The 26,100-nt window shown below is 39.2% G+C and overlaps 1 protein-coding gene across 3 annotated transcripts in view; it reads right to left on the bottom strand.

Moving 5' to 3' along the window:
- DOCK11 (dedicator of cytokinesis 11) overlaps positions 1–26,100 on the bottom strand; it is a 196,636-nt gene that overhangs the window by 76,038 nt on the left and 94,498 nt on the right. For 2 of the 3 annotated variants that reach the window (XM_059909928.1, XM_059909930.1), the window contains exons 23-30: positions 25,176–25,265; positions 18,983–19,101; positions 17,314–17,383; positions 17,107–17,232; positions 16,096–16,167; positions 15,045–15,191; positions 4,622–4,705; positions 869–980 (exon numbers count right to left, since the gene is read on the bottom strand). In XM_059909928.1, the coding sequence (XP_059765911.1) occupies positions 869–980; positions 4,622–4,705; positions 15,045–15,191; positions 16,096–16,167; positions 17,107–17,232; positions 17,314–17,383; positions 18,983–19,101; positions 25,176–25,265 (820 nt within the window). The remainder of the gene's footprint in view (positions 1–868; positions 981–4,621; positions 4,706–15,044; positions 15,192–16,095; positions 16,168–17,106; positions 17,233–17,313; positions 17,384–18,982; positions 19,102–25,175; positions 25,266–26,100) is intronic. The other variant, XM_059909929.1, reaches the window with a different exon arrangement.

Below are 26,100 nucleotides of genomic sequence, written 5' to 3'. Positions count from 1 at the left end.
GGTCAGAGAGGAGGGAGGCAAGCCTGGCAGAGATGAGACACACTTAAAGAACAGCTACCCTCTAGCCCCCATGCTGGCTTGAGCCAAAACTTGTTTTCTGAGGACGGTGTTTTAAAGTTGATCCTTCTAGCAATCAACACTCAAGCTGATTTTAAGAGTTAACAAATACACCACCTCCTAGGTTTTCTGGGTACATTAACTAAAGCTTCATCTTGGCTAGGGAGGATTTAAAAAGCAAACAAAGCCCCCATCCATCTTAGCCATTCATGAAATCAATTGTTTTTAAAGACAGCAAACTACTTTAGAGTGAACCGAGTTAAACCTACCTACTGAAGTCAAACGGTCCACCGCAAATGAAAAAAAATCTAATTAATATATGAAAAGAAAAGGGACAAATAAAAAACATAGTAACATAAGAATAGTGCTACACAACAAAGCATTCAATAAAACTAGCAATGGAGATAACTGAAGGCATTTCATCAATTTAATACATACATATCACTATTTTACTCTGCCTTTATACTTCTCTTTTGATGTTCCATTCAGCAGAAATGTATTTATATGGTTTTTTCTTAATTCAGTCTCACATAAGAGTCCAAACAGTACTACAGAGAGCAATTTAACTGGTATCTGACATCTGTGTTTAAGCAGCAATCTATGTAACACACCTAATTTCTTCATACTATGAATACTACCACTGACACTATGAAGGAAATGCTGAGTACCATTAACAAACCTATCTTCAGATAGTAACAATTCTGACATTACCTTTAGATTGACTGGTTTAACTAGAAAACGTTATACTATACTAGCGCTAGCCAAAAAAAGGAAAACACAATCCCTAATGATGGAAAACACGAATACATACCTTGAACTCGCTGAAGTTTAGGTTTTGCAAATGCCATTGGCAAATTCAGAGGAATGTAATGTTCGTGATTGCAAACTGTTTGCAGGAATTCAAACTTGTATTCAGCCAGGACCTAAACACAAAGAAATTAAACAAAAACTCCTATTTAGTAGTCATTTACTATTTTAATAATTAAATACAGTACATTAATTTTCCAAACAGAAGTGTTTAGTATTTCAGGCATACCTTAAAATGTGACCTGTGCAGTAAAGAGCTAACATAGCAGGTCCAAGACTGCTCGCCTTAAAAAGGCCTGCTTGCACGGTTGGTCATTGGCTGGCATTTGGGAAATTGGATTTTTTTATTAATTATATAAGTTTCAGGTATACAACATTATAATTTGACATCTGTATACACTGCAAAGTGATCATCATCACAAGTCTAGTTGCCATCCATCAGCATACAGTTTACACCCCCTTCACCATTCTGCCCACCCCCCAACCTCTTCCCCGCTGGTAATCACTAATCTGTTCTCTGTATCTATGAGTTTGTTTTGGGGTTTTTTTGTTCATTTCTCTTTTTAGATTCCACATGTGAGTGAAATCATATGGTATTTGTCTTTCCATCTGACTTATTTCACTTAGCATAATACTTTTAAGGTCCATCCATGTTGTAAAATGGCAAGATTTCATTCTTTTTTTGTTTGAGTAGTATTCCATTTTATATATATACACATACAAAGACACACACACACTTACACACATATATACCACATCTTCTTTATCCATTCATCCATCGATGGACATTTAGGTTATTTCCATATCTTGGCTACTGTAAATGATGCCACAGTGAACATAGGGATGCATATCATTTTGAATTAGCGTTTTAATGTTCTATGGATAGATACCCAGAAGTGGAAAAGTTGGGTCATATTATGGTAGTTCTACTCTTAATTTTTTGAGGAATCTCCATACTGTTTTCCACAGTGGCTACACCAATTCACAGTCCCACAAACACTGTACGAGGGTTCCCATTTCTCCACATCCTCTCTAACATTTGTTATTTCTTGTCTTTTCGATAATAGCCATTCTAACAGATTATGAGGTGATGTCTCATTGTGGTTTTGATCTGCGTTTCCCAATAATTAGTGATGCTGAACATCTTTCCATGTGCTGTTGGCCATCTGTATGTCTTCTTTAGAAAAATGTCTATTCAGATCCTCTGCCCATTTTTAAATCAGATTGTTTTTGTTGTTGTTGAATTGTATTAGTTCATTATATATTTTGGATATTAACCCCTTGATGGATATATGATTTGCAAATATCTTCTCCCATTCAGTAGGCTGCCTTTTCATTTTGATGATGGTTTCCATCACTGTGTAAAAGCTTTTTAGTTTGATGTAGTCCCATTTGCTTATTTTTGCTTTTGTTTCCTTTGCCTTTGGAGTCAGATCCACAAAAACATCACTAAGATGGATGTCAATAAGGTTACTGCCTACGTTTTCTTCTAGGAATTTTATGATTTCAGGTCTTACATTCAAGTCTTTACTCCATTTTGAGTTAATTTTTGTGTTATGATGTAAGATAGCGGTCTAGTTTCATTCTTTTACATGTGGCTGTCCAGCTTTCCCAACACCTTTTATTGAAGAGACTGTCTTTTCTCCATTGTATGTGCTTTGCTCCTTTGTTGTAACTTAATTGTTCATATATGTATGGGTTTATTTCTGGGCTCTCAGTTTTGTTCTGCTGATCTGTGTATCTGTTTTTATGCCAGTCCCATACTGTTTTGATTATGATAGCTTTTGTAGTATAGTTTGAAATCAGGGAGCATGACACCTCCAGTTCTGTTCTTTCTCAGATTGTTTTGGCTATTCAGGATCTTTTGTGGTTTCATACAAATTTTAGAATTATTTGTTCTAGTTCTGTGAAATATACCACTGGAATTTTGATAGGGAATACACTGAATCTGTAGATTGCTTTGGGTTGTATGAACATTTTAACAATATTAATTCTTCCAATCCATGATTATGGAATATTTCCATTTATTTGTGGCTTCTTCAGTTTCTTTCATCAGTGTCTTATAGTTTTCAGTGTACAAATCTTTCACCTCCTTGGTTAAATTTATTCCTAGGTATTTTATTCTTTTTGATGCAATTGTAAATGGGATTGTTTTCTTAATTTCGCTGATAGTTTGTTATTAGTGTATAGAAATACCACAGATTTCTGTATGTTGATTTTGTATCATACAACATTACTGAATTCATTTATTAGTTCTAACAGAGTTTTGGTGTAGTCTTTAGGGTTTTCTGTATGTATTATCATGTCATCTGCAAACAGCGACAGTTTTACTTCTTCCTTTCCAATTTGGATGCCTTTTATTTCTTTTTCTTGCCTAATTTCTGTGGGCATCCTTGTCTTGTTCCTGATCTTTTTTTTTTTTTTTTTTTTTGCTGCTTTGGATCTTTGTTGCTGTGTGCAGGCTTTCTCTAGTTGCGGCGAGCAGGCGCTACTCTTCGTTGTGGTGCATGGGCTTCTCACTGCGGTGGCTTCTCTTGTTGTGGAGCACGGGCTTCAGTAGTTGTGGCACGTGGGCTCAGGAGTTGTGGCTCACAGGCTCTAGAGTGCAGGCTCAGTAGTCGTGGTGCATGGGCTTAGTTGCTCCACGGCATGTGGGATCTTCCTGGGCCAGGGATCGAACCCATGTCCCCTGCATTGGCAGGCAGATTCATAACTACTGTGCCACCAGGGAAGCCCCTTGTTCCTGATCTTAAGAGGAAAAGCTTTCAGTTTTTCACTGTTGAGTATGATGTTAGCTATGGGTTTGTCATATATGGACTTTATTATGTTAAGGTATGTTCCCTCTATACCCACTGTTGAGAGTTTTTATCATAAATGGATGTCGAATTTTAGCAAAGGCTTCTTCTGTATCTATTGAGATGACCATATGATTTTTATCCTTCATTTTATTAATGTGATGAATCGGATTGACTGATTTGTGGATGTTGACCCATCCTTGTATCCCTGGAATAAATCCCACTTGATCATGTTGTATGATACTTTTAATGTATTGTTGAATTCAGTTTGCTAATATTTTGTTGAGGAATTTTGCGTCTATGTTCATCAAAGATATTGGCCTGTGATTTTCTGTTTTGTGGTGTGGGAAATTAGATCTTGAAACAAACATTTCCTACATGATAAGGCTGTGCCTTCTGTGCCAGCCTGTTCAGCACTGTGCAAACCATGTGATTTATGGTGAACATCTGCTTTCCTGTCCTTTCCAAGACTCTGGAAATTTTGACCAGCCTCAAATACATAACTAGCCCCCAACAAAACCTCTAAGCCCTGAGTCTCAAATGGGCTTCCCTAAAGAGAAATATTGCACACATGTGGCTCAATTTTCACTGCTGGAGAGAGGATGTGCTCTATGTGACCCTTCACAGGAGGGAGGGCACTCAGGAAGCCTGCACGTAGATTGCCAAGGACTCCACTTGATGTCTTTTCCCCTTATTGATCCAACTGAGCATCCTTTTTGTGTCACTGTAATGAATCTTAGCCATGAGTACGTCCTGTGAGTCATTCTAGTGAACCATCAAACACGGGGTAGTATTGGGGACCCCCAAAACACTATCCATTATTCCCTGCTTTGAGGTATAACTCTAGTCAAAGCACCTAAATGAAAACAGCAGTTCCAAATCCTCCAGAGGAGAATAAATGTCACCACTGTTCTCACACTCTAATGTCTGACACCCACTGCAGTTATGTCCTTATAACTTACCTTAGGATCTTTGGGGCTGAATCCAGATATATAGTCATTTATCAAATTGAAAACAAATCCTCTATCCATTAGTGTCAGACAGCGCTATAGAAACCAAATCAAAATGAACAGTTAGTTACATAATTCTAAAGGTCTGTCAAGTTTTTAAAATTCAAAAATTTTTAAATTTTTTCCACATTAAGGGGATGACATTCTCACTTTTACAGATAATAGAAAAACTTTCAGAGATTTAGGTGACCTTAAAGAGATAAAGGGGGACTTCCCTGGTGGCACAATGGTTAAGAATCTGCCTGCCAATGCAGGGGACACGGGTTCGATCCCTGGTCCGGGAAGATCCCACATGCCGCGGAGCAACTAAGCCCGTGTGCCACGACTACTGAGCCTGCGCTCTAGAGCCCGCGAGTCACAATTACTGAGCCCATGTGCCACAACTACTGAAGCCTGCGCGCCTAGAGCCCGTGCTCTACAACGAGAAGCCACCGCAATGAGAAGCATGCACACCGCAACTAGAGAGAGCCTGAGCACAGCAATGAAGACCCAATGCAGCCAAAAATAAATAAATAAAATAAATAAATTTATTTTTTAAAAAGAGAGATAAAGGGCAAATGACTTATCATTGGAATTGGGACTCAACTGTATAATTTTCAAACTAAGATATATATACACACACAAACACATGTATACATATATATACACATATATGTATATAAACATATATACGCATATATATTGATATGTAATCTATTAGCTATACTGCCTCATTTTGGTTAACTCTCAAAGCTCAAAGTGAACTGGAGGGTGGTTAGTGGGGCTTGCCTATGTGAAAATTTCAGGCCAAAAGTGAAGTTTTTCTTTGGGTCCTGTGAAGTCTTGGCCTACAAAACATTCTTCCTCTGTGACAACCCTACTAGTTGTTCATATTTTCCTGCCATCACTCTCCTGGTTAATGCTTTCATTACCTTGCAACTGCACAACTGCAGTTATCCTCCAAACCTGTCTTCCTGCCACTAATCTTTCCATCCAACTGCTTCCAGATTAATCTCTAAGTCCTAGCCCTAATCATGTCACCTTTCTTCCCAAAAGCTTTCAACAGTTCCCTATTGCCTCTAATATAATTTCAAACTCCTTAGCTTGGCATTCAAGGACACTCACAATCTTGTCCCAACCTACTTTTCCAGTTTTATCTCCCAATACAGCTCATCTACTTATTACCCACTCAAGATGCACTGTGCATTCCCACCTCCGGGTCTCTGCTCATGCCAGGTCTAGCTAGCAATTCTATCACTGCTTCTGCATAATCCTGCCCACTCTTCAATGATGAAGCCCATTTTCATTAACCACCTTGGTCTACAGGGCCCTTTAAACACTTTACACTAGCTTGTATTTTCCTTATTATTTTCCTGTTTTCCTCTAGAGAGGACAATAGGAACGATCTCTTTTTCTTATGCTCTCCATGGTACCTACAGTAACCCTGTGAAATAGAAGGAACTCAATATTTGATTCATCAGCCACTTGCATCTCACTTCTCATCTCTCCCTTCAACTTCCACTGCCTCATCACCTCTCACCTGGATTAATGAGGTAGGCTTATATTTATCTGTTCATCCAAAAACATTTTGAGGATCTACTGTGTTTGAAACAATGCATTACATTCTAGAGAAATACAAAGGTGAATAAGATATGGTCTTGCTTAGCCTTGAGAGATTAACCAAGATGGCGGAGTAGAAGGACGGGCTGTCACTCCCTCTTGCGAGAGCACCAGAATCACAACTGACTGCTGGACCATCATTGACAGGAAGACCCTGGACTTCACCAAGGAGGATACCCCACGTCCAAGGACAGAGGAGAAGCCACAGTGAGACGGTAGGAGGGACGCAAGCAGAGTAAAATCAAACCCCGTAACTGCTGGGTGGGTGACTCACAGACTGGCGAACACTTATACCACAGAAGTCCACCCACTGGAGTAAAGGTTCTGAGCCCCACGTCAGGCTTCCCAACCTGGGGGTCAGGCAACGGGAGGAGGAATTCCTAGAGAATCAGACTTTGAAGCCTAGTGGGAATTGGATTGCAGGACTTTGACGGGTCTGGGGGAAACAGAGACCCCACTCTTGGAGGGCACACACAAAGTAATGTGTGCATCAGGACCCAGGGGAAGGAGCAGTGAGCCTGGGGGAGACTGAACCAGACCTACCTGCTGGTGTTGGGGGGTCTCCTGCGGAGGCGAGTGGTGGCTCTGTTTCACCGTGGGGATGGGGACGCTGGCGGCGGGGGTTCTGGGAGGTTCTCCTTGGCGTGGGCCCTCCCAGAGTCTGCCATTGACCCCACCAAAGAGCACGGGTAGGCTCCAGTGTTGGGTTGCCTCAGGCAAAACAGCCAACAGGGAGGGAACCCAGCCCCACCCATCAACAGTCAAGTGGATTAAGGTTTTACTGAGCTCTGACCGCCACAGCAACAGGGAGGGAACCCAGCCCCACCCATCAACAGTCAAGTGGATTAAGGTTTTACTGAGCTCTGACCGCCACAGCAACAGTCAGCTCTACCCACCACCAGAGCCTCCCATCAAGCCTCTTAGATAGCCTCAACCACCAGAGGGCAGACAACAGAAGCAAGAAAAACTATAATCCTGCAGCCTGTGGACCAAAAACCACAGTTACAGAAAGATAGAGAAGATGAAAAGGCAGAGGGCTATGTACCAGATGAAGGAACAAGAAAAAACCCCAGAAAAACAACTAAATGAAGTGGAGATAGGCAACCTTCCAGAAAAAGAATTCAGAATAATGATAGTGAAGATGATCCAGGACCTTGGAATAAGAATGGAGGCAAAGATTGAGAAGATGCAAGAAATGATTAACAAAGACCTAGAAGAATTAAAGAACAAACAAACAGAGATGACCAATACAATAACTGAAATGAAAACTACACTAGAAGGAATCAATAGCAGAATAACTGAGGCAGAAGAACGGATAAGTGACCTGGAAGACAGAATGATGGAATTCACTGCTGCGGAACAGACTAAAGAAAAAAGAATGAAAAGAAATGAAGACAGCCTAAGAGACCTCTGGGATAACATTAAACGCAACAACATTCGCATTATAGGGGTCCCAGAAGGAGAAGAGAGAGAGAAAGGACCAGAGAAAATATTTGAAGAGATTATAGTCGAAAACTTCCCTAACATGGGAAAGGAAATAGCCACCCAAGTCCAGGAAGCGCAGAGAGTCCCATACAGGATAAACCCAAGGAGAAACACGCCGAGACACATAGTAATCAAAGTGGCAAAAATTAAAGACAAAGAAAAATTATTGAAAGCAGCAAGGGAAAAACGACAAATAACATACAAGGGAACTCCCATAAGGTTAACAGCTGATTTCTCAGCAGAAACTCTGCAAGCCAGAAGGGAGTGGCATGATATACTTAAAGTGATGAAAGGGAAGAACCTACAACCAAGATTACTCTACCCGGCAAGGATCTCATTTAGATTTGATGGAGAAATCAAAAGCTTTACAGACAAGCAAAAGCTAAGAGAATTCAGCACCACCAAACCAGCTCTACAACAAATGCTAAAGGAACTTCTCTAAGTGGGAAACACAAGAGAAGAAAAGGACCTACAAAAACAAACCCAAAACAATTAAGAAAATGGTCATAGGAACATACATATCGATAATTACCTTAAACGTGAATGGATTAAATGCCCCAACCAAAAGACATAGACTGGCTGAATGGATACAAAAACAAGACCCATATATATGCTGTCTACAAGAGACCCACTTTAGACCTAGGGACACATACAGACTGAAAGTGATGGGATGGAAAAAGATATTCCATGCAAATGGAAATCAAAAGAAAGCTGGAGTAGCTATACTCATATCAGATAAAATAGACTTTAAATTAAAGAATGTTACAAGAGACAAGGAAGGACACTACATAATGATCCAGGGATCAATCCAAGAAGAAGATATAACAATTATAAATATATATGCACCCAACATAGGAGCACCTCAATACATAAGGCAACTGCTAACAGCTATAAAAGAGGAAATCGACAGTAACACAATAATAGTGGGGGACTTTAACACCTCACTTACACCAATGGACAGATCATCCAAAATGAAAATAAATAAGGAAACAGAAGCTTTAAATGACACAATAGACCAGATAGATTTAATTGATATATATCGGACATTCCATCCAAAAACAGCAGATTACACGTTCTTCTCAAGTGCGCACGGAACATTCTCCAAGATAGATCACATCTTGGGTCACAAATCAAGCCTCAGTAAATTTAAGAAAATTGAAATCATATCAAGCATCTTTTCTGACCACAACGCTATGAGATTAGAAATGAATTACAGGGAAAAAAACGTAAAAAGGACAAACACATGGAGGCTAAACAATACGTTACTAAATAACCAAGAGATCACTGAAGAAATCAAAGAGGAAATCAAAAAATACCTAGAGACAAATGACAATGAAAACACGACGACCCAAAACCTATGGGATGCAGCAAAAGCAGTTCTAAGAGGGAAGTTTATAGCTATACAAGCCTACCTAAAGAAACAAGAAAAAGCTCAAGTAAACAATCTAACCTTACACTTAAAGAAACTAGAGAAAGAAGAACAAACAAAACCCAAAGTTAGCAGAAGGAAAGAAATCATAAAGATCAGAGCAGAAATAAATGAAATAGAAACAAAGAAAACAATAGCAAAGATCAATAAAACTAAAAGTTGGTTCTTTGAGAAGATAAACAAAATTGATAAACCATTAGCCAGACTCATCAAGAAAAAGAGGGAGAGGACTCAAATCAATAAAATCAGAAATGAAAAAGGAGAAGTTACAACAGACACTGCAGAAATACAAAGCATCCTAAGAGACTACTACAAGCAACTTTATGCCAATAAAATGGACAACCTGGAAGAAATGGACAAATTCTTAGAAAGGTATAACCTTCCAAGACTGAACCAGGAAGAAATAGAAAATATGAACAGACCAATCACAAGTAATGAAATTGAAACTGTGATTAAAAATCTTCCAACAAACAAAAGTCCAGGACCAGATGGCTTCACAGGTGAATTCTATCAAACATTTAGAGAAGAGCTAACACCCATCCTTCTCAAACTCTTCCAAAAAATTGCAGAGGAAGGAACACTCCCAAACTCATTCTATGAGGCCACCATCACCCTGATACCAAAACCAGACAAAGACACTACAAAAAAAGAAAATTACAGACCAATATCACTGATGAATATAGATGCAAAAATCCTCAACAAAATACTAGCAAACAGAATCCAACAACACATTAAAAGGATCATACACCACGATCAAGTGGGATTTATCCCAGGGATGCAAGGATTCTTCAATATACGCAAATCAATCAATGTGATACAACATATTAACAAATTGAAGAATAAAAACCATATGATCATCTCAATAGATGCAGAAAAAGCTTTTGACAAAATTCAACACCCATTTCTGATAAAAACTCTCCAGAAAGTGGGCATAGAGGGAACCTACCTCAACATAATAAAGGCCATATATGACAAACCCACAGCAAACATCATTCTCAATGGTGAAAAACTGAAAGCATTTCCTCTAAGATCAGGAACGAGACAAGGATGTCCACTCTCACCACTATTATTCAACATAGTTTTGGAAGTCCTAGCCACGGCAATCAGAGAAGAAAAAGAAATAAAAGGAATACAAATTGGAAAAGAAGAAGTAAAACTGTCACTGTTTGCGGATGACATGATACTATACATAGAGAATCCTAAAACTGCCACCAGAAAACTGCTAGAGCTAATTAATGAATATGGTAAAGTTGCAGGATACAAAATTAATGCACAGAAATCTCTTGCATTCCTATACACTAATGATGAAAAATCTGAAAGAGAAATTATGGAAACACTCCCATTTACCATTGCAACAAAAAGAATAAAATACCTAGGAATAAACCTACCTAGGGAGACAAAAGACCTGTATGCAGAAAACTATAAGACACTGATGAAAGAAATTAAAGATGATACCAACAGATGGAGAGATATACCATGTTCTTGGATTGGAAGAATCAACATTGTGAAAATGAGTATACTACCCAAAGCAATCTACAGATTCAATGCAATCCCTATCAAATTACCAATGGCATTTTTTACGGAGCTAGAACAAATCATCTTAAAATTTGTATGGAGACACAAAAGACCCCGAATAGGCAAAGCAGTCTTGAGGCAAAAAAATGGAGCTGGAGGAATCAGACTCCCTGACTTCAGACTATACTACAAAGCTACAGTAATCAAGACAATATGGTACTGGCACAAAAACAGAAACATAGATCAATGGAACAAGATAGAAAGCCCAGAGATTAACCCACGCACCTATGGTCAACTAATCTATGACAAAGGAGGCAAAGATATACAATGGAGAAAAGACAGTCTCTTCAATAAGTGGTGCTGGGAAAACTGGACAGCTACATGTAAAAGAATGAAATTAGAATACTCCCTAACACCATACACAAAAATAAACTCAAAATGGATTAGAGACCTAAATATAAGACTGGACACTATAAAACTCTTAGAGGAAAACATAGGAAGAACACTCTTTGACATAAATCACAGCAAGATCTTTTTTGATCCACCTCCTAGAGTAATGGAAATAAAAACAAAAATAAACAAGTGGGACCTAATGAAACTTCAAAGCTTTTGCACAGCAAAGGAAACCATAAACAAGACGAAAAGACAACCCTCAGAATGGGAGAAAATATTTGCAAATGAATCAACGGACAAAGGATTAATCTCCAAAATATATAAACAGCTCATTCAGCTCAATATCAAAGAAACAAACACCCCAATCCAAAAATGGGCAGAAGACCTAAATAGACATTTCTCCAAAGAAGACATACAGACGGCCACGAAGCACATGAAAAGATGCTCAACATCACTAATTATTAGAGAAATGCAAATCAAAACTACAATGAGGTATCACCTCACTCCTGTTAGAATGGGCATCATCAGAAAATCTACAAACAACAAATGCTGGAGAGGGTGTGGTGAAAAGGGAACCCTCTTGCACTGTTGGTGGGAATGTAAATTGATACAGCCACTATGGAGAACAATATGGAGGTTCCTTAAAAAACTAAAAATAGAATTACCATATGACCCAGCAATCCCACTACTGGGCATATACCCAGAGAAAACCGTAATTCAAAAAGACACATGCACCCGAATGTTCATTGCAGCACTATTTACAATAGCCAGGTCATGGAAGCAACCTAAATGCCCATCAACAGACAAATGGATAAAGAAGATGTGGTACATATATACAATGGAATATTACTCAGCCATAAAAAGGAACGAAATTGAGTCATTTGTTGAGACGTGGATGGATCTAGAGACTGTCATACAGAGTGAAGTAAGTCAGAAAGAGAAAAACAAATATCGTATATTAATGCATGTATGCGGAACCTAGAAAAATGGTACAGATGAGCCAGTTTGCAGGGCAGAAGTTGAGACACAGATGTAGAGAATGGACATATGGACACCAAGGGGGGAAAACTGCGGTGGGGTGGGGATGGTGGTGTGCTGAATTGGGCGATTGGGATTGACATGTATACACTGATGTGTATAAAACTGATGCCTAATAAGAACCTGCAGTATAAAAAAACAAACAAAACAACTAATACTAAACTTTCATTGGGTTATTTGTATGGAAACATGTTAATATAAATGTTTCAGACATTACATGAAATTTCTAAAAATCTTATATTTGTATTTGTATGGAAATATGTATGGAAATATGTTAATATAAATGTTTCAGACATTACATGAAATTTCTAAAAATCATATTTGTATTTGTATGGAAATATGTATGGAAATATGTTAATATAAATGTTTCAGACATTACATGAAATTTCTAAAAATCTTATATTTGTACTTGTATGGAAATATGTATGGAAATATGTTAATATAAATGTTTCAGACATTACATGAAATTTCTAAAAATCTTATATGTTCTGGTATAATGTTATAAGTAATAATCCTATTTATTACTTTAAAATGTATATCTCAGAAATAACTAATTTTCTTGTCAACTGCATTATTATGAACTGTCATCAAATCTTTAACCGTGGTCATTTTTAAGTCTTTTGTCATTTACAGACAGTTCTGGGTGTACTCTGATGATTTTGCAAATATGTTCCTATAAAAGGGTTTCATCTTCAAGAAATACATGGAAAAGACTCTGACAAGTACAGGTTTCTGGTAACGGACTGTACTGCTGAACTGAATGAATAAGCATTTTCAGAACTCTAATGAAAAACTGATGAACTCATAAAAGTGCTAACAAAAGATCAAGATGAAAAAAAAAAATTAATTACATGGGACTGAGTGAACTGATGAGGATGAGTATAATTTTTGTGACTTTCTGTCTGAATTTAAAAAAAAAAAAAAAAAATTCCACAAGGACTCAGAGGCAAAGAATATACAAATCAATTTTCACTGCAAAGTAAAGGAGCTGTTACAGTGGAGGATTACTGGACTGAATGTCAATACTATGACATAGTATGAGTGTGTTTCATGTTTGGTAATTGCAATCATTGTTGCTTTTGTTGTGGTCATCCATGTACAATGCTTGGTGTCAGTCGATTTATCTCTTGTAAAAATAAAATACAGTGTGTGTGAAAAAAAAAAAAAAAAAAAAAAAAAAAATAAGATATGGTCTTTAGCCTTGTCCAATGGTAAGGACAAATAAACAAATAATTAAAATACAGCACACTAAAAAGTTATAGAAGTATGTAAAGGACGGGTAAACAACAGAAGGGGTGATCAGCCCTGTGTGGGAAGGTTAGGAAAGAGCTGAGCCTAAAAGATGAATGGACTCTGCCAGGCAGACAAGGGGGAACGACTGGTCTTCTAACTGGTTGCCTTGACTCTGGCTTTTTCCTCACCTCTTCCAAAATCTTTGGTATATAGCTCCATGGCATATAGCTCAGAATCTAAATCCCTTAGCCTGACATTCAAGGCCTTTCATCATCTGGCATCAGATGGTCTTTCCAGCTCTACCTCCACACATCCTAAACTCTGCACAATGACTTTCTTGCTCCTCCCTGAACAATTCTTGAACGCATATATCTCATCTTTGCTCATGAATCCTCTACCTGAAACACCCTCAACCCTGTCTTGGGGAACTATTCTTCTAGTCTCTGTCCATACTACCTGGTCCTAATCCCTCCCTTACTTGTTTTCCTATTGTATTTTGTTTGTATTTTCAGTATAGCAGTCATCACACTTGATCTTGTACATGTATTTGAATATAATTACAGAGATAGCCTCTCACATCTTTGGATTCTCACAGAGAAGACAGACAAATGTTTGTTGACTTGAATGAGGTAAATACTGCTATTAAATCGACTATGTTCTATTCCGTTTACATAGCAAACTTTAAGTTTAAACTCCATGGAAGAAACGGAGATTTTATATTCCAAATAATCTCATCTTTACTTTAAAAAGATATGTGGATGTTTGGTTTTTAATACGCAAAAGGGCTCATGTAATAGTGTTAAAACTTTATTTTACTTCTGGTAAAGAGAGGTCTTACATCAGAAAATCATGCTCTGGAGATCTGAAACCCAGTTGTGAATTTTTAATAAGAAAACAAGGGTATGTGAGATACTAAAACTGCTTGGGTGGATTATTGACTATGAGGTTCTTAAGATAAGGTTGAGACATGATGAAAGGCTGTGAGAAGATGGGGAGTGGAAAGAAGTAAAAACTATGTGCATTACAAATCCATGCCCCTTCTCTGCAACAAATCAAATATTATTATTACCCACTTTCTAGAACAATCGCATTCCAGCATTGCCCCTTACATATGGAGAATAACAAAATACAACAACGAGAAATGTGCTATCTTTCATAAATATAGGAGTTTCTGATATCTCTCAAAATAGTCTCACTGACCAAAATCAACAGTTTTCATTTACATGTATTAGCCACAAGTAGATGGTGATTATATTAGCAATGTGTAGACTGTGCTTTAGTTCAAGAGTTACAAACTCAGAGGCTGACAGGGTCAGAGAAGCTATTTAAATGTATAAAGAGTGTCGGGGTATATTAAGGAGTGGTGGGGTTTGTGGCAACCTAGAAAGTACATGCCCCACCTAAAGGCATTCAAATTAATATTTTTGAGAAACACCATGTAAAACCAGCAAGACGTGCCTTCCGGTTAAGCCACCTATGTGGGACCTCTGATTTAATTAATTAACCATTGGGGGTGGGGGATCAAACATGGCTGTTTAACTGAATTGATGGATTAATTCAGTCAAAAGTTTCTCCAGCAGCCTAGCTGAGTCTCTAGAAAGTGGGTAATTTTTTTTCTTTGGCTTTAAAGACCATATTGGTGAAGAATAATTCCTTACCATGTTCTGGCTGCCTTTAACTCACCTTCAGGAAGCTAGCCAAACTATAATTGACGTTTCTGGACTCATCAGGAATCTCTGCATAGCGAATAGTCACGTGAGGAATTATTGCAAGAAGCAATGAATGTAAGACATGATGATATGCCTCAGAAAATCTCTGGCCTCTGGGAAGCTTAAATTAAATAGGCATAGAAAAAAGAGTTGCAAAAGATCTAAATCAACTGCTGTTTTTATTTTCAGATACGTTCTGTATAAAAATGTGTTTTAAACTGGAGTTTAATTTTTCTCCCAACTTAAAAATGACATGGCTAGTTCAGTGTATACTTTAGATCATTATAGGAACTATCTGGACCTCTAATACCATAACTGACTGAAATCATGAACGAGAGTAGGTCATTTTGACCCAACTTTGGAATCGTGTTCCTGAGATACAGACACATCCATTTTTCATTCCATGTTTTTCCTGACACACAAAGTATACATGTATCCATGCATCTCAATTTCAGTAAACCTGCTCTGTGAAGATTCTGATAAAAATGATAAGTATGAGGTGAATATTTTTTACTTCACAAATCTTAGCTTTCAATTCCTATAGCTAAGAAAATTTCTTTGTACTTTCGAAAGAGTTTAAAAATATAACTAAATGTATACAGCACATGCCAGGAACACATGTATTATTACATAAAGTGTTTTTAACTTTGTACATGCCTTCGACCTTTCTAAGAGAATGGTTCTTTCTTATTTGGTACTTGTTCTTCTTCCAAATGAATGTTCTGACACAGACATTTTAAAACCACAAGACAAAGCGAAAGCTTCAAAGATAATGCATTTAACATGGCAAACACCTCACAGGAACAATCTATGTGGAAGAGTCTCTGACGATTAGACTTCGAAAACATATGAACTGTCAGATTTTTGCAATACATCCATTGTTTGTTTGCTTGTTTTAAGCAAAATTGAAAAAGCTAAGGGCTAAGAGCCCTTAAAATATAAAAGAGGATTTGCATGTCACGGCTACCTGTGAATAAGATTAGCCTTCTTTGTCTATGTTAAATATTATTCTTGAGCCTACTTACCTTAATTTTATTCTCTTCCAACAAGTATGTGGCCATAGACTTTGCAATAATTTCAAAGAAAAACCATGAGTACTAAAATAAACAAATAAATACAAATCAATCTTTAATAGTTACCCAAATCCTTGAAGCTTAGCAGAGGTTGACGAATCACTATGGATTTTGTCTCTGAACTTTAGTAACATTTTAAAGTGATCGCAATTGTCCAAGTCCCACAGGATACCTTCAAATTGTGTTGGCAAAAAGGTAGTAGTGTACCTTAGGGCTGGCTGGTGATGTACAAAGGCTGTTTGGTGGGAATGTTTAACTCAGTGGGGAAGGGTATTTTATCACTGACACTGCTTTGATTTGCCTACGTGTGGTGATAAGAGCAAACCAACTTTTAGTTTATTTTAGCACTGCTTTTAAATTCTCTATAGACAATGAATCGTATTATGGCCTGCACCCAGTGGGGGACCCAACCCTGCCCTTGGTACAACACTGGGGCCAGCCCAAGTAGCAGAGGTATTTGTGTTAAGTGTAATTTGAAGGGTACAGAGAAGCCTCAAGCAGATACATCCTAAAATACCCAAAATTGAAATTCTACCATTATTAACAGGAATAGTAAAAACATGACAATAATAAGAGCCACCATTTGAGTGCCTACTGTGTGCCAGAAACATGTTAAATGCTTTGCTTATATTTTAGAAATGAGGAAGTGGAGGCTCAGGATTGCTAAATAACGGGCTCCAGGACACAGAACTACTATGCAGTGAATAGAGGATTCCAGCCCAGGTCTATCTCCTCCAAAATTCTTTCCATTACACATTCGACTGTGGGCAGGATGGGGTGGGGAGGGTGAGGGGAATGAAGGAGGTTCTGTGGAGAACTTGGGGGAAAAGGATGTGTAGGTAAAGTGGTGAGGAAAAGGAAAGTCACATGAGGAAATGATGAAAGACTAGAAGTGAAATGGGAGGGTATCAAACAAGCATATCTCTGGCTGCTTTCCTTGCCTGCCGTGTCCTGTGTCCTTACCTTTAGCAGTTTGTTTATTGCTAAAAAGTCTGCAGACTGTTTCAATACCGCTATCATCGTAGTAGCCAGAGTTTCATGTATCAGCTGGGCCTGAGGAACACTGGGTTTTTCAGGTCGGAAGCTATACTACAATCAAAGAAAACGAGCTGTAAAACAAAATTCTCTCATAAGACAAACTGCTCAGAAAGAAAGCTTTACTCCACAAACCTTTATGAAGGATCTTAAATAATTATCCAAGCCTTCTTCATGGCACTTTGATACGGTATGTAAGAGAACCCTGAAACAACATTCACAAAAGTCAGCCACGTCAGGCTACAATTAACCACTATAGTTTGATTGTTAGATAAAACCATCATACTTAACCCTAAAAATACCTAATACTGCCTAGATAATTAAAGGTGAGATGACTGCATTAAATGTCATCTTAGTTTGGGTCTAACAGAGATTTCAGCATCTAACATGCTCAGGGTCTTGTAAAATATGTTTCCTGGTTCAAAAGAAGGATATTTTATTTTGGCAACCCAGATATTTCATCTCCTTTCTAAACCGCATTTGAAGTATGGTCATAACTGCCATATAGTAGTAAAAAAAAAAAAAAAAAAAAAAAAAAAAAAAAAAAAAACCCTTCAGTAAGGTAAATATTGAAATCCCCTCTAGTGAGAATAAAAGGAAAAGAATAGAAAAAAGATGTTAAGCATGACAACAGATGGGGGAAAAGGGAAGGGAGAGACAGAGCAGGTATAATGATATGAACTAAAATTGGAAGTAAACCTAAGATTCATAGAAAGTTTTAAAATTATGAGACCAGCGGTGGTTCTCCAACCTTAGCGTGCCTCAGAAACCCCTGGAGGGTAGACCGCACACCCCTCTCCCAGAGTTTCTGATTTTTTAGGTCTGGGGTGAAGTTCAATGATTAGCATTTTTAATAAGCTCCTAGGTGATATTGATGCTGCTGGTCTGGGAACCACATTTTGAGAACCACTGGACTAGAATAATGCTTTTTAAATTTGCAACCAGACTATGCCCAACAGCAGAGAAGAGCAAACAGTATGAAGGTGTGTGGAGCTTCAGCCCTGAGGCTCCGGAGAGGCTCAACAGAAGTGGCAATAGCAGAAGCAGCAAAGCCAGAAACAGCCAGCACTGAGCTCACAATTTTTTGGAAAACTCCTGTTTTAACTTCAAAATTCAGGTGCATTTTGCATCCTACTCTACAATATATCCTTGTTTGTTTTCATATAAAAAGAACACTCCATCATTCTTTCGAGTACAATTTGATGGCCTAGGGCCACTCTGTCCAATGTGAGAGCCACTAGTCACAAGTGGCGATTAAATGAATTAAAATGAATTAAAATTAACTACGATTAAAACTTCAGTTCCTCAGTTACACTAGCCACATTTCAAGTGCTCAACAGCTAAATGTGGCTAATGGCCACCATATTGGAAAGCACAGGTATAGAACATTTCCACGACTGGAGAAAGTTCTACTGGACAAGACTGGTCAAGGGCAATGGTTCTCAAACTCCCTTGCATTAGGGACTCATCAGGGAAACTTAAAAAAAAAATACTGATGCTGAGTTCCACCTTCAGAGATTCTGGTTTAATTGGTGTGAAGTATGGTCCGGGAACAGCCATTTTTAAAAGCTTCTAACATGCAGCAGTTTTAGAACCTCTGGTTGAGGAAGTTCATCCTATGGTTTCTGGTATCATCTATCCCTGGGGATATAAGTCCCCTGGTCTGAGAAGTATGAAACTAGAGAAAACTGATATTAGATTTCTGACTTTGGGGTTCTCATTTGGAAGATAAATTTATATTTCAAATGAAGAAATGCAAAAGGAAACAAAAGTTGCTTCTTGGTATTATAACACTGAAACTCACATGGTGCAGTTGATAGGCACGTCATCTTCATGGGTCATATTTGTGAGAACTCGGAAGAGTTGCATAAGAATTACAGGTAGAAACTGTATCATGACTTGGATCTCCATGGCATGCAAACACTAAAATAAGTCATTATTAGTTATGAAAATAAACCAAAATATGATATAACTTGCAAAGGTGAAACAACAAAAAATTAAGTAATGAAAACTACATTCACTAGAATATAAGCTCACTTTAAACACGAGCTTCAGGGGATAGGGGACTTTGTCAGTTACTTTAGCCACATCTCTTATTTTGGCACTCAGATTCTGTTAGTTCATTTAATATTAAATGCTCTATTGAAGATAAGTATAACCGGGATCAACAGGTTTTGGAATAAAGACAACAGACTCTTGGTAAACCAACACTCAGTCGGGGCGAGGAGCAGGCATGCTTGGAGGTGATGGAGACGGGCCTACCAGCCCCCAAGTTCGTGTGTTTTACAGGGGAAAGTGGGCCATTACTTTGTGGTGAGAAGTTACGTGGGATTCAATAAGGTGTGTTTCTATGTATAATTGGCTTTACACTAGCACCATCCACAAGCTGAGGCAGTTCTGCATTCTAACATCTCACAATACGTTTCTTCAAAGTGCTAACACTCTGTCTCTACTGATCAGTATCTTGACATCAAAAAGAAGAAATATGTCCGTGTATACATAGAAATGATACAAGCAGCTAAATATGTAAAATGTCTTCCTTCTTACTTCCCTTCTCTCCGCATTCATTTATTCACTCATTCATTCACTCACTCATTTAGTCAACTGGCCAACCAAAATAACCTCACTGAGCACCTTCTACACCAATTCAATATTTAGTGCCCTGGGAAATACAGACACGGGGAAAACAAGTGTCTGTACTAAGGAACTCAGCATTTATCTTTCATAGCCTCCCTTACTCTTGCTCCATGTTGCCATCCTTACTCTCGCCATCCCTTTTCAGGCTTCTCTCATCTATATTTGAATCATCTCAACAGTGACCTCTTAGATTTCCGGGCAGCCTCTCTTCAATCGGATGCATAAGGCAAGAAACTGAGCTCAGGGAACCCATGGTCTATCCTTCAGGTTTTTCCTTCCTTTTGCCCTCTCTCTTCTATCCTTACAGCCGTCGCCCTTTTTCAGAACTCTGACCTATAACCAAAATAGTCTAATAATTTTCTAGTAGGTCTATGTACACTTTCTCCTCACTCCCAATGTCTCTCATTTCCAAAACTTAATCCTCCTCAAACAGGGGTTACATCAGGCCACCCCGTGCCACCAAGAAGATTCTTCTGATGCTTCCCCATGACCTAGGGCAGCGGTTCTCAACCAGAGACCCTGTGCCACTCCTCCACCCCAATGTCCGGAGACTTTTTGAGCTGTCACAATTGGGGGGTGCTACCGACATCTAGTGGATAGGCCAGAGATGCTTCTAAACACCCTCCAGTGAACAGGACGGCCCTTTACAACAAAGACTTATCCTGCCCCAAATGTCAATAGTGCCAAGTTTGAGAAACTCTGACCCAGGTATTAAGTCTAAGTTACTTAAGACCCAGCTTACACTCTTAACCTTAACACTCATCATTCTTCACGAGGCCACACTGGTGTCTTGACTGCTCCTTGAATATATCAATGCACTGCTACCTTTGTTCACACTTTGTAGCCAAATCCTCGCCACCCTTCCCAGTCAAGTTCCAACCCCCAGTTCAGTAAAGCCATTCAATCACTCATTCAACAAAGGCATACTGAATGAACTTTCAATTGCCAAGCACATCAAAAAAACATGGTTCCTACCATCAAGCAGTTCACAGACTATGGGGGGAAAACACATGGAACTAAATCACTGTGATACAAACACTAAACAGTACAACCGTGGTATATACAAAACGTACAGAGGAAGAAGAAACCGAGTCTGCCAGTGAGGAGGGAATGTCATATGAGGCTTCAGAAAGGAGGAAGGTTCAAGGATCGTAAGTAGGATCACATCAGGTAGAAAAGAGAGACGGACCTTCCATGCAGAAGTGATCTCCCTGCACCAGTACTGTTCCTCTAGAATTTATTCTCCACACAGCAGCCAGAGGGTTCTTTTTGAAAGGCAAATTCCACAATGTCATTTCCCTCTGTTACAAACAAAACCAACCACCACGAACAAAAAGTTGTGAAGGGCTCCCCATCCTACATGTACCCTGCCTATCGCTCCCCACTCATCTGAGGCCATCCTCCTGCTTTGCTGCTCAATGTGCTCTAGCTACGGTGTCTTTGCTTTTTTTCTTTTCCACACATCCCACTGCAAAGTGTTTACACCTGCTGCAATATTCTGTCATCCTTTTACACAGCTTTATCACCTATGGCTGTCTTCCTCGCATCAGCTTCTTTTCAGCTTAAAATGGTGTCATCTCCTAGACAGGTCTTCCCTGACAAGTCCATCTTGACTGCACTCCTGGTCATGCTAGAGCCCAATAACCTGTTCTATTTTCTTCATAGCACTCATCCCTATGTAATGTGACTTACTTATTTATAATCTCTCTACCCCAACTAGAGTAGGTATGTTGTCTAAACTGTTCCCATTATAGTCCCAGCATCCAGTACAATATGTGACCCATAGTAGGTGCTCAATAAGTATTTGCAGGATGACTGAATAAATGAATAAAATAAGGAACCAAAGGGATAAAGATGGGAACCCTCTAGTCTCAGTGGTTCCTCGGTTTTGTGAACTCTTAGCATTTATACCCTGTATCACACATTTGACATTTAACTATATATTGCTTTGGACTATCATTTGTACTACTGACTTATATTGTCATTTGACTAAAGTGGATCCTGTCTCTCTGACTGGTTGTAAGATCCCTACGGACAATGAGCCTAAGTTATTCTTCTTTGCAAGCCCCACAGCATCTAGGAAAATACTGAACACATAATAAGAGCTCAACATGTAGATGGTTAAATGAAGTGATGAAACACTGTCATTTACAAGGACAACAGGTAGCAAGGTTTGATAGAAAGAAAACAGGACTAGGAGTCAAAAGACACATCAAGAGACAGGCTTGGCTCAGCTCTGCTAGTAACCAGAATGACCACAGGCAAATCACTCTCCTCGGGCCTCAGTTTCCTCATCTGTAAAACAAAATCGCTAAAGATCCCTTTCAGCGCTAACATTCCATACAGGAGTTTGGCTCTTTCTATGATCACATGGCATTTCATTCACTGCCACTAGAGGGCAAGCATAGGTCACATAAATATCAGAAATTCCACACCCTTAAAAACGCAAATATGAGTACTTTTTTTCCCCTCCATTCTAAGAACACCAGTATAGGAACATCGTGTTCTGTTCAATTCTGTTAAAACTTTTACAAAGCTTCCCACTGGAAGAAAAAGACAATGATCTCAACAGACAATGCATTCATATGTAGAGCGGGAGTTCTAGACATTACCCAAGAAAAGGATTTGAAGTTAGATGACTACTATACTTCTTAATGATAATTAAGAATCGTAGCCACCATTTATCGGCTACCTCCCTGATTCTACCCTTCCAACAATGTATTTTCTGTATGGTAGGCAGAATGATACTTTAAAACCAAAGTCACATCATGTCACTCCTCAGTTCAAGGCTTTCCATCTCATTCAGGGTACAATTCCAACTCCTCATCATGGCTTATGAGGCCGGACCTGACCAGCAACCCAGCTACCTTTCCAGTGTGAGGGCCTAGCACTCTGTGTGCCAGCCACACTGGAACTCCGGCTGTTCCTTGATCACACCCAGCAAGCTCCTCAGGGCCTTTGCCCTTGCTATTCCCAGCTCTCCCCCAGAATTCCACATAGCTGGCACCCTCCTTTCCTTTAGGTCTCTGTCAAACATCACTTTACTGGAGAGCTCTTCTCTGACACTTTATCTAAAAGAGGGACTCCTTATTACTCCTATTCCCTTTCACTATGTTTTGGTTTTCTTTATAGCACTTATTACCACCTGACATGACATACACAGTCGGCCCTCCGTATCCACACGTTCCACATCTGTGGATACGGAGAACTGACTGCAAGGGACTTGAGCATCTTTGGACTTCGGTATCTGTGGAGGGTCCTGGAACCAGTCCCCCGAGGATACAGAGGGACCACTGTATGTGTATATGTGTGTGTGTGTGTGTGTGTGTGTGTGCATGCATTTATTCGTTTATGTGTTTATTGTCCATCTGTCTCCACAACAAAGTAAGCTCCTTGAAAACAGGGATACTGTTTGTTTTTTTCATTTATCCTCCCAATGTTTAGAATGAAGCCTGGCCCATAGAATGTACTCAAGAAAAAAGTGTGGAATGAATGAATACTATATAGCAGATGCCTTATCTCACTGAGGCCTTGTAACCACCCTACAAGTGGGTTGTTTTTTTGGTTTTGTTTTTTAACATCTTTATTGGAGTATAATTGCTTTACAATGGTGTGTTAGTTTCTGCTGTATAACAAAGTGAATCAGCTATACATATACATATATCCCCATATCTCCTCCCTCTTGCGTCTCCCTCCCACCCTCTCTATCCCACCCCTCTAGGTGGTCACAAAGCACCGAGCTGATCTCCCTGTGCTATGCAGCTGCTTCCCACTAGCTATCTATTTTACATTTGGTAGTGTACGTATGTCCATGCCACTCTCTCACTTCGTCCCAGCTTACCCTTCCCCCTCCCCATGTCCTCAAGTCCATTCTCTAGTAGGTCTGCGTGTTTATTCCCGTCTTGCCCCTAGGTTCTTCATGACCATTTTTTCTTTTTTTTTTTAGATTCCATATATATGTGTTAACATACGGTATTTGTTTTTCTCTTTCTGACTTACTTCACTCTGTATGACAGTCTCTAGGTCCATCCACCTCACCACAAATAACACAATTTCGTTTCTTTTTATGGCTGAGTAATATTCCACTGTATATATGTGCCACATCTTCTTTATCCATTCATCTGTCGATGGACATTTAGGTTGCTTACATGTCCTGGCTATTGTAAATAGAGCTGCAATGAACATTGTGGTCCATGACCCTTTTTGAATTATGGTTTTCTCAGGGCATATGCCCAGTAGTGGGATTGCTGGGTCGTATGGTAGTTCTATTTTTAGTTTTTTGAGGAACCTCCATACTTTTCTCCATAGTGGTTGTATCAATTTACATTCCCACTAACAGTGCAAGAGGGTTCCCTTTTCTCCACACCCTCTCCAGCATTTATTGTTTGTAGAGTTTTTGATGATGGCCATTCTGACTGGTGTGAGGTGATACCTCATTGTAGTTTTGATTTGCATTTCTCTCATGACTACAAGTAGGTTTTTATCTTTATGTGAGAGAAGAAGGAACAAGGGCTTGGAGAAGTTAAGTAAGTTGGTCAAGGTCAATCACAGAGCTAATAAGTGACAGACCCGGGACACAAACTCAGTTTGTGATTCCAGAACCCATACGTGTATTACCTCATGTCATACTACCTCTCTGAAAGAAATGAACCTTTTCATTTCCTGAGAATATCATTCACTATTAACATATGCCTAAAGGGAAATCCTGTAGAGGCTTCATTTAAAATAAAAATGCCTCAGACTGGCCATGGCTGATCTACTGAAGGAGCAGACAAAAGAAAAGTCACTGTTAGCTGGGTCCCATGACGTGTGCCCTGTCCCACCACATTAGGGAATAAATGGAGTCTTGGATTCTCAATACATTTGATAAAATATGGCGTTACTTATGACTCCCTCCTATGCAACATGCAGAAACTAGGTTCTCTTTTTTTAGCTGACCCTTCTGATAATCTTTCGCCTATGAACACAGGAATCATTTCACATTTCATTCCAAGCAAAAGTGACTCCATTTCTCCTGGCCCTTTTCCCCAAGCTTTCTCCACCTTTACCAGGCCATTGGCAAGATGAGAAAAGGTCTGGAAAAATCAATTTATGGAACTGAAATAAACATTTTCATGAGATTTTCAAAAATATGTCGACGAATTCTGGCTAAAACATTTTCTTCCTAATGTAGCAATTCTGCGGTCTGCTTCTAAACAGCCCCTTGATGGAAAAGCACATAATAGAAAGTGTTCTCTTGAGGATACACAGCCATAAGTATTTTTAAAGGGTTCGTTTGATTTTTTTCCCCCACGTCAAAAAATGTGGCAACCGAATGACATGAAAAACAAACCTTTCACAGAAAGCTACTGTTCATTTACCTTTAAATATTTAATGAGCTCCCCTGGAACTTCTTTCGAGCCTGACTGAATAAGCTGGCAATGATGGAAGAATTTGTGCACATGTAGATCCTGAAAAACAGATGGACACAGCATATGAAATTTGATTCATTTTTTTTAAATTTTTTTTTATTTTTTAACATCTTTATTGGAGTATAATTGCTCTACAATGGTGTGTTAGTTTCTGCTGTACAACAAAGTGAATCAGCTGCACGTATACATACATCCGCATATCTCCTCCCTCTTGCGTCTCCCTCCCTCCCACCTGCAAAGCACAGGCTCCACCCCTGCACCACACCCCGCCACCCCGGAATCTTGGAAACCTGTTTCCCTGGGTCTTCTAATGGCCAGACTCGGCATCTGCAGCTATCAACATGCATGTTCCTAAATGAGTCCCATAGTCCTCTCGACCATCACACAAAGCAGCAAAACCAGGCGCATTCAGCATGTACCTAAGCACACTGGGTAGGTCACCATTTATGCCCAAGTAGTCACACATTTGTTTAATCTCTTTTTTGGCTAGTGTAGCCTCTGAAGTTGGGCTGTTTCTATATTTTAATGAAACGAGCAGGAAGAGAGGTCTGAATTGACAGGTGAAGAAAACGTAGCAACAAGGAGTCACCAGAATAAGTCTCAGGCATTCAGTGCCCAAGGTACCCTGGCCCTGCACCGGCCAGTGTCCAGCTGTCCTGTATGGAATCTACAGATATTGAATTTGTGGACGGCATGGACTGTATCAGGAACCAGAATCATGAAATTCGGATTTTGACCTGCTTCCTCTAATTATTACCTGTGTGACCTCGGGTAAATCATCTAACCCGAGTGAGCCTCGGTTTCTTTTCCTCTAAAATGATGAAGTGGGCAGGGGGAATTGAGAGGGACCTTGTAGGCCACACCAAAGAGCGTG

This window comes from Balaenoptera ricei, chromosome X (assembly GCF_028023285.1).
Source record: "Balaenoptera ricei isolate mBalRic1 chromosome X, mBalRic1.hap2, whole genome shotgun sequence".
Lineage (NCBI taxonomy): Eukaryota > Metazoa > Chordata > Mammalia > Artiodactyla > Balaenopteridae > Balaenoptera > Balaenoptera ricei.
Note: the sequence above shows the minus strand (reverse complement) of the source record. Positions and strands in the feature narration are given on the sequence as shown.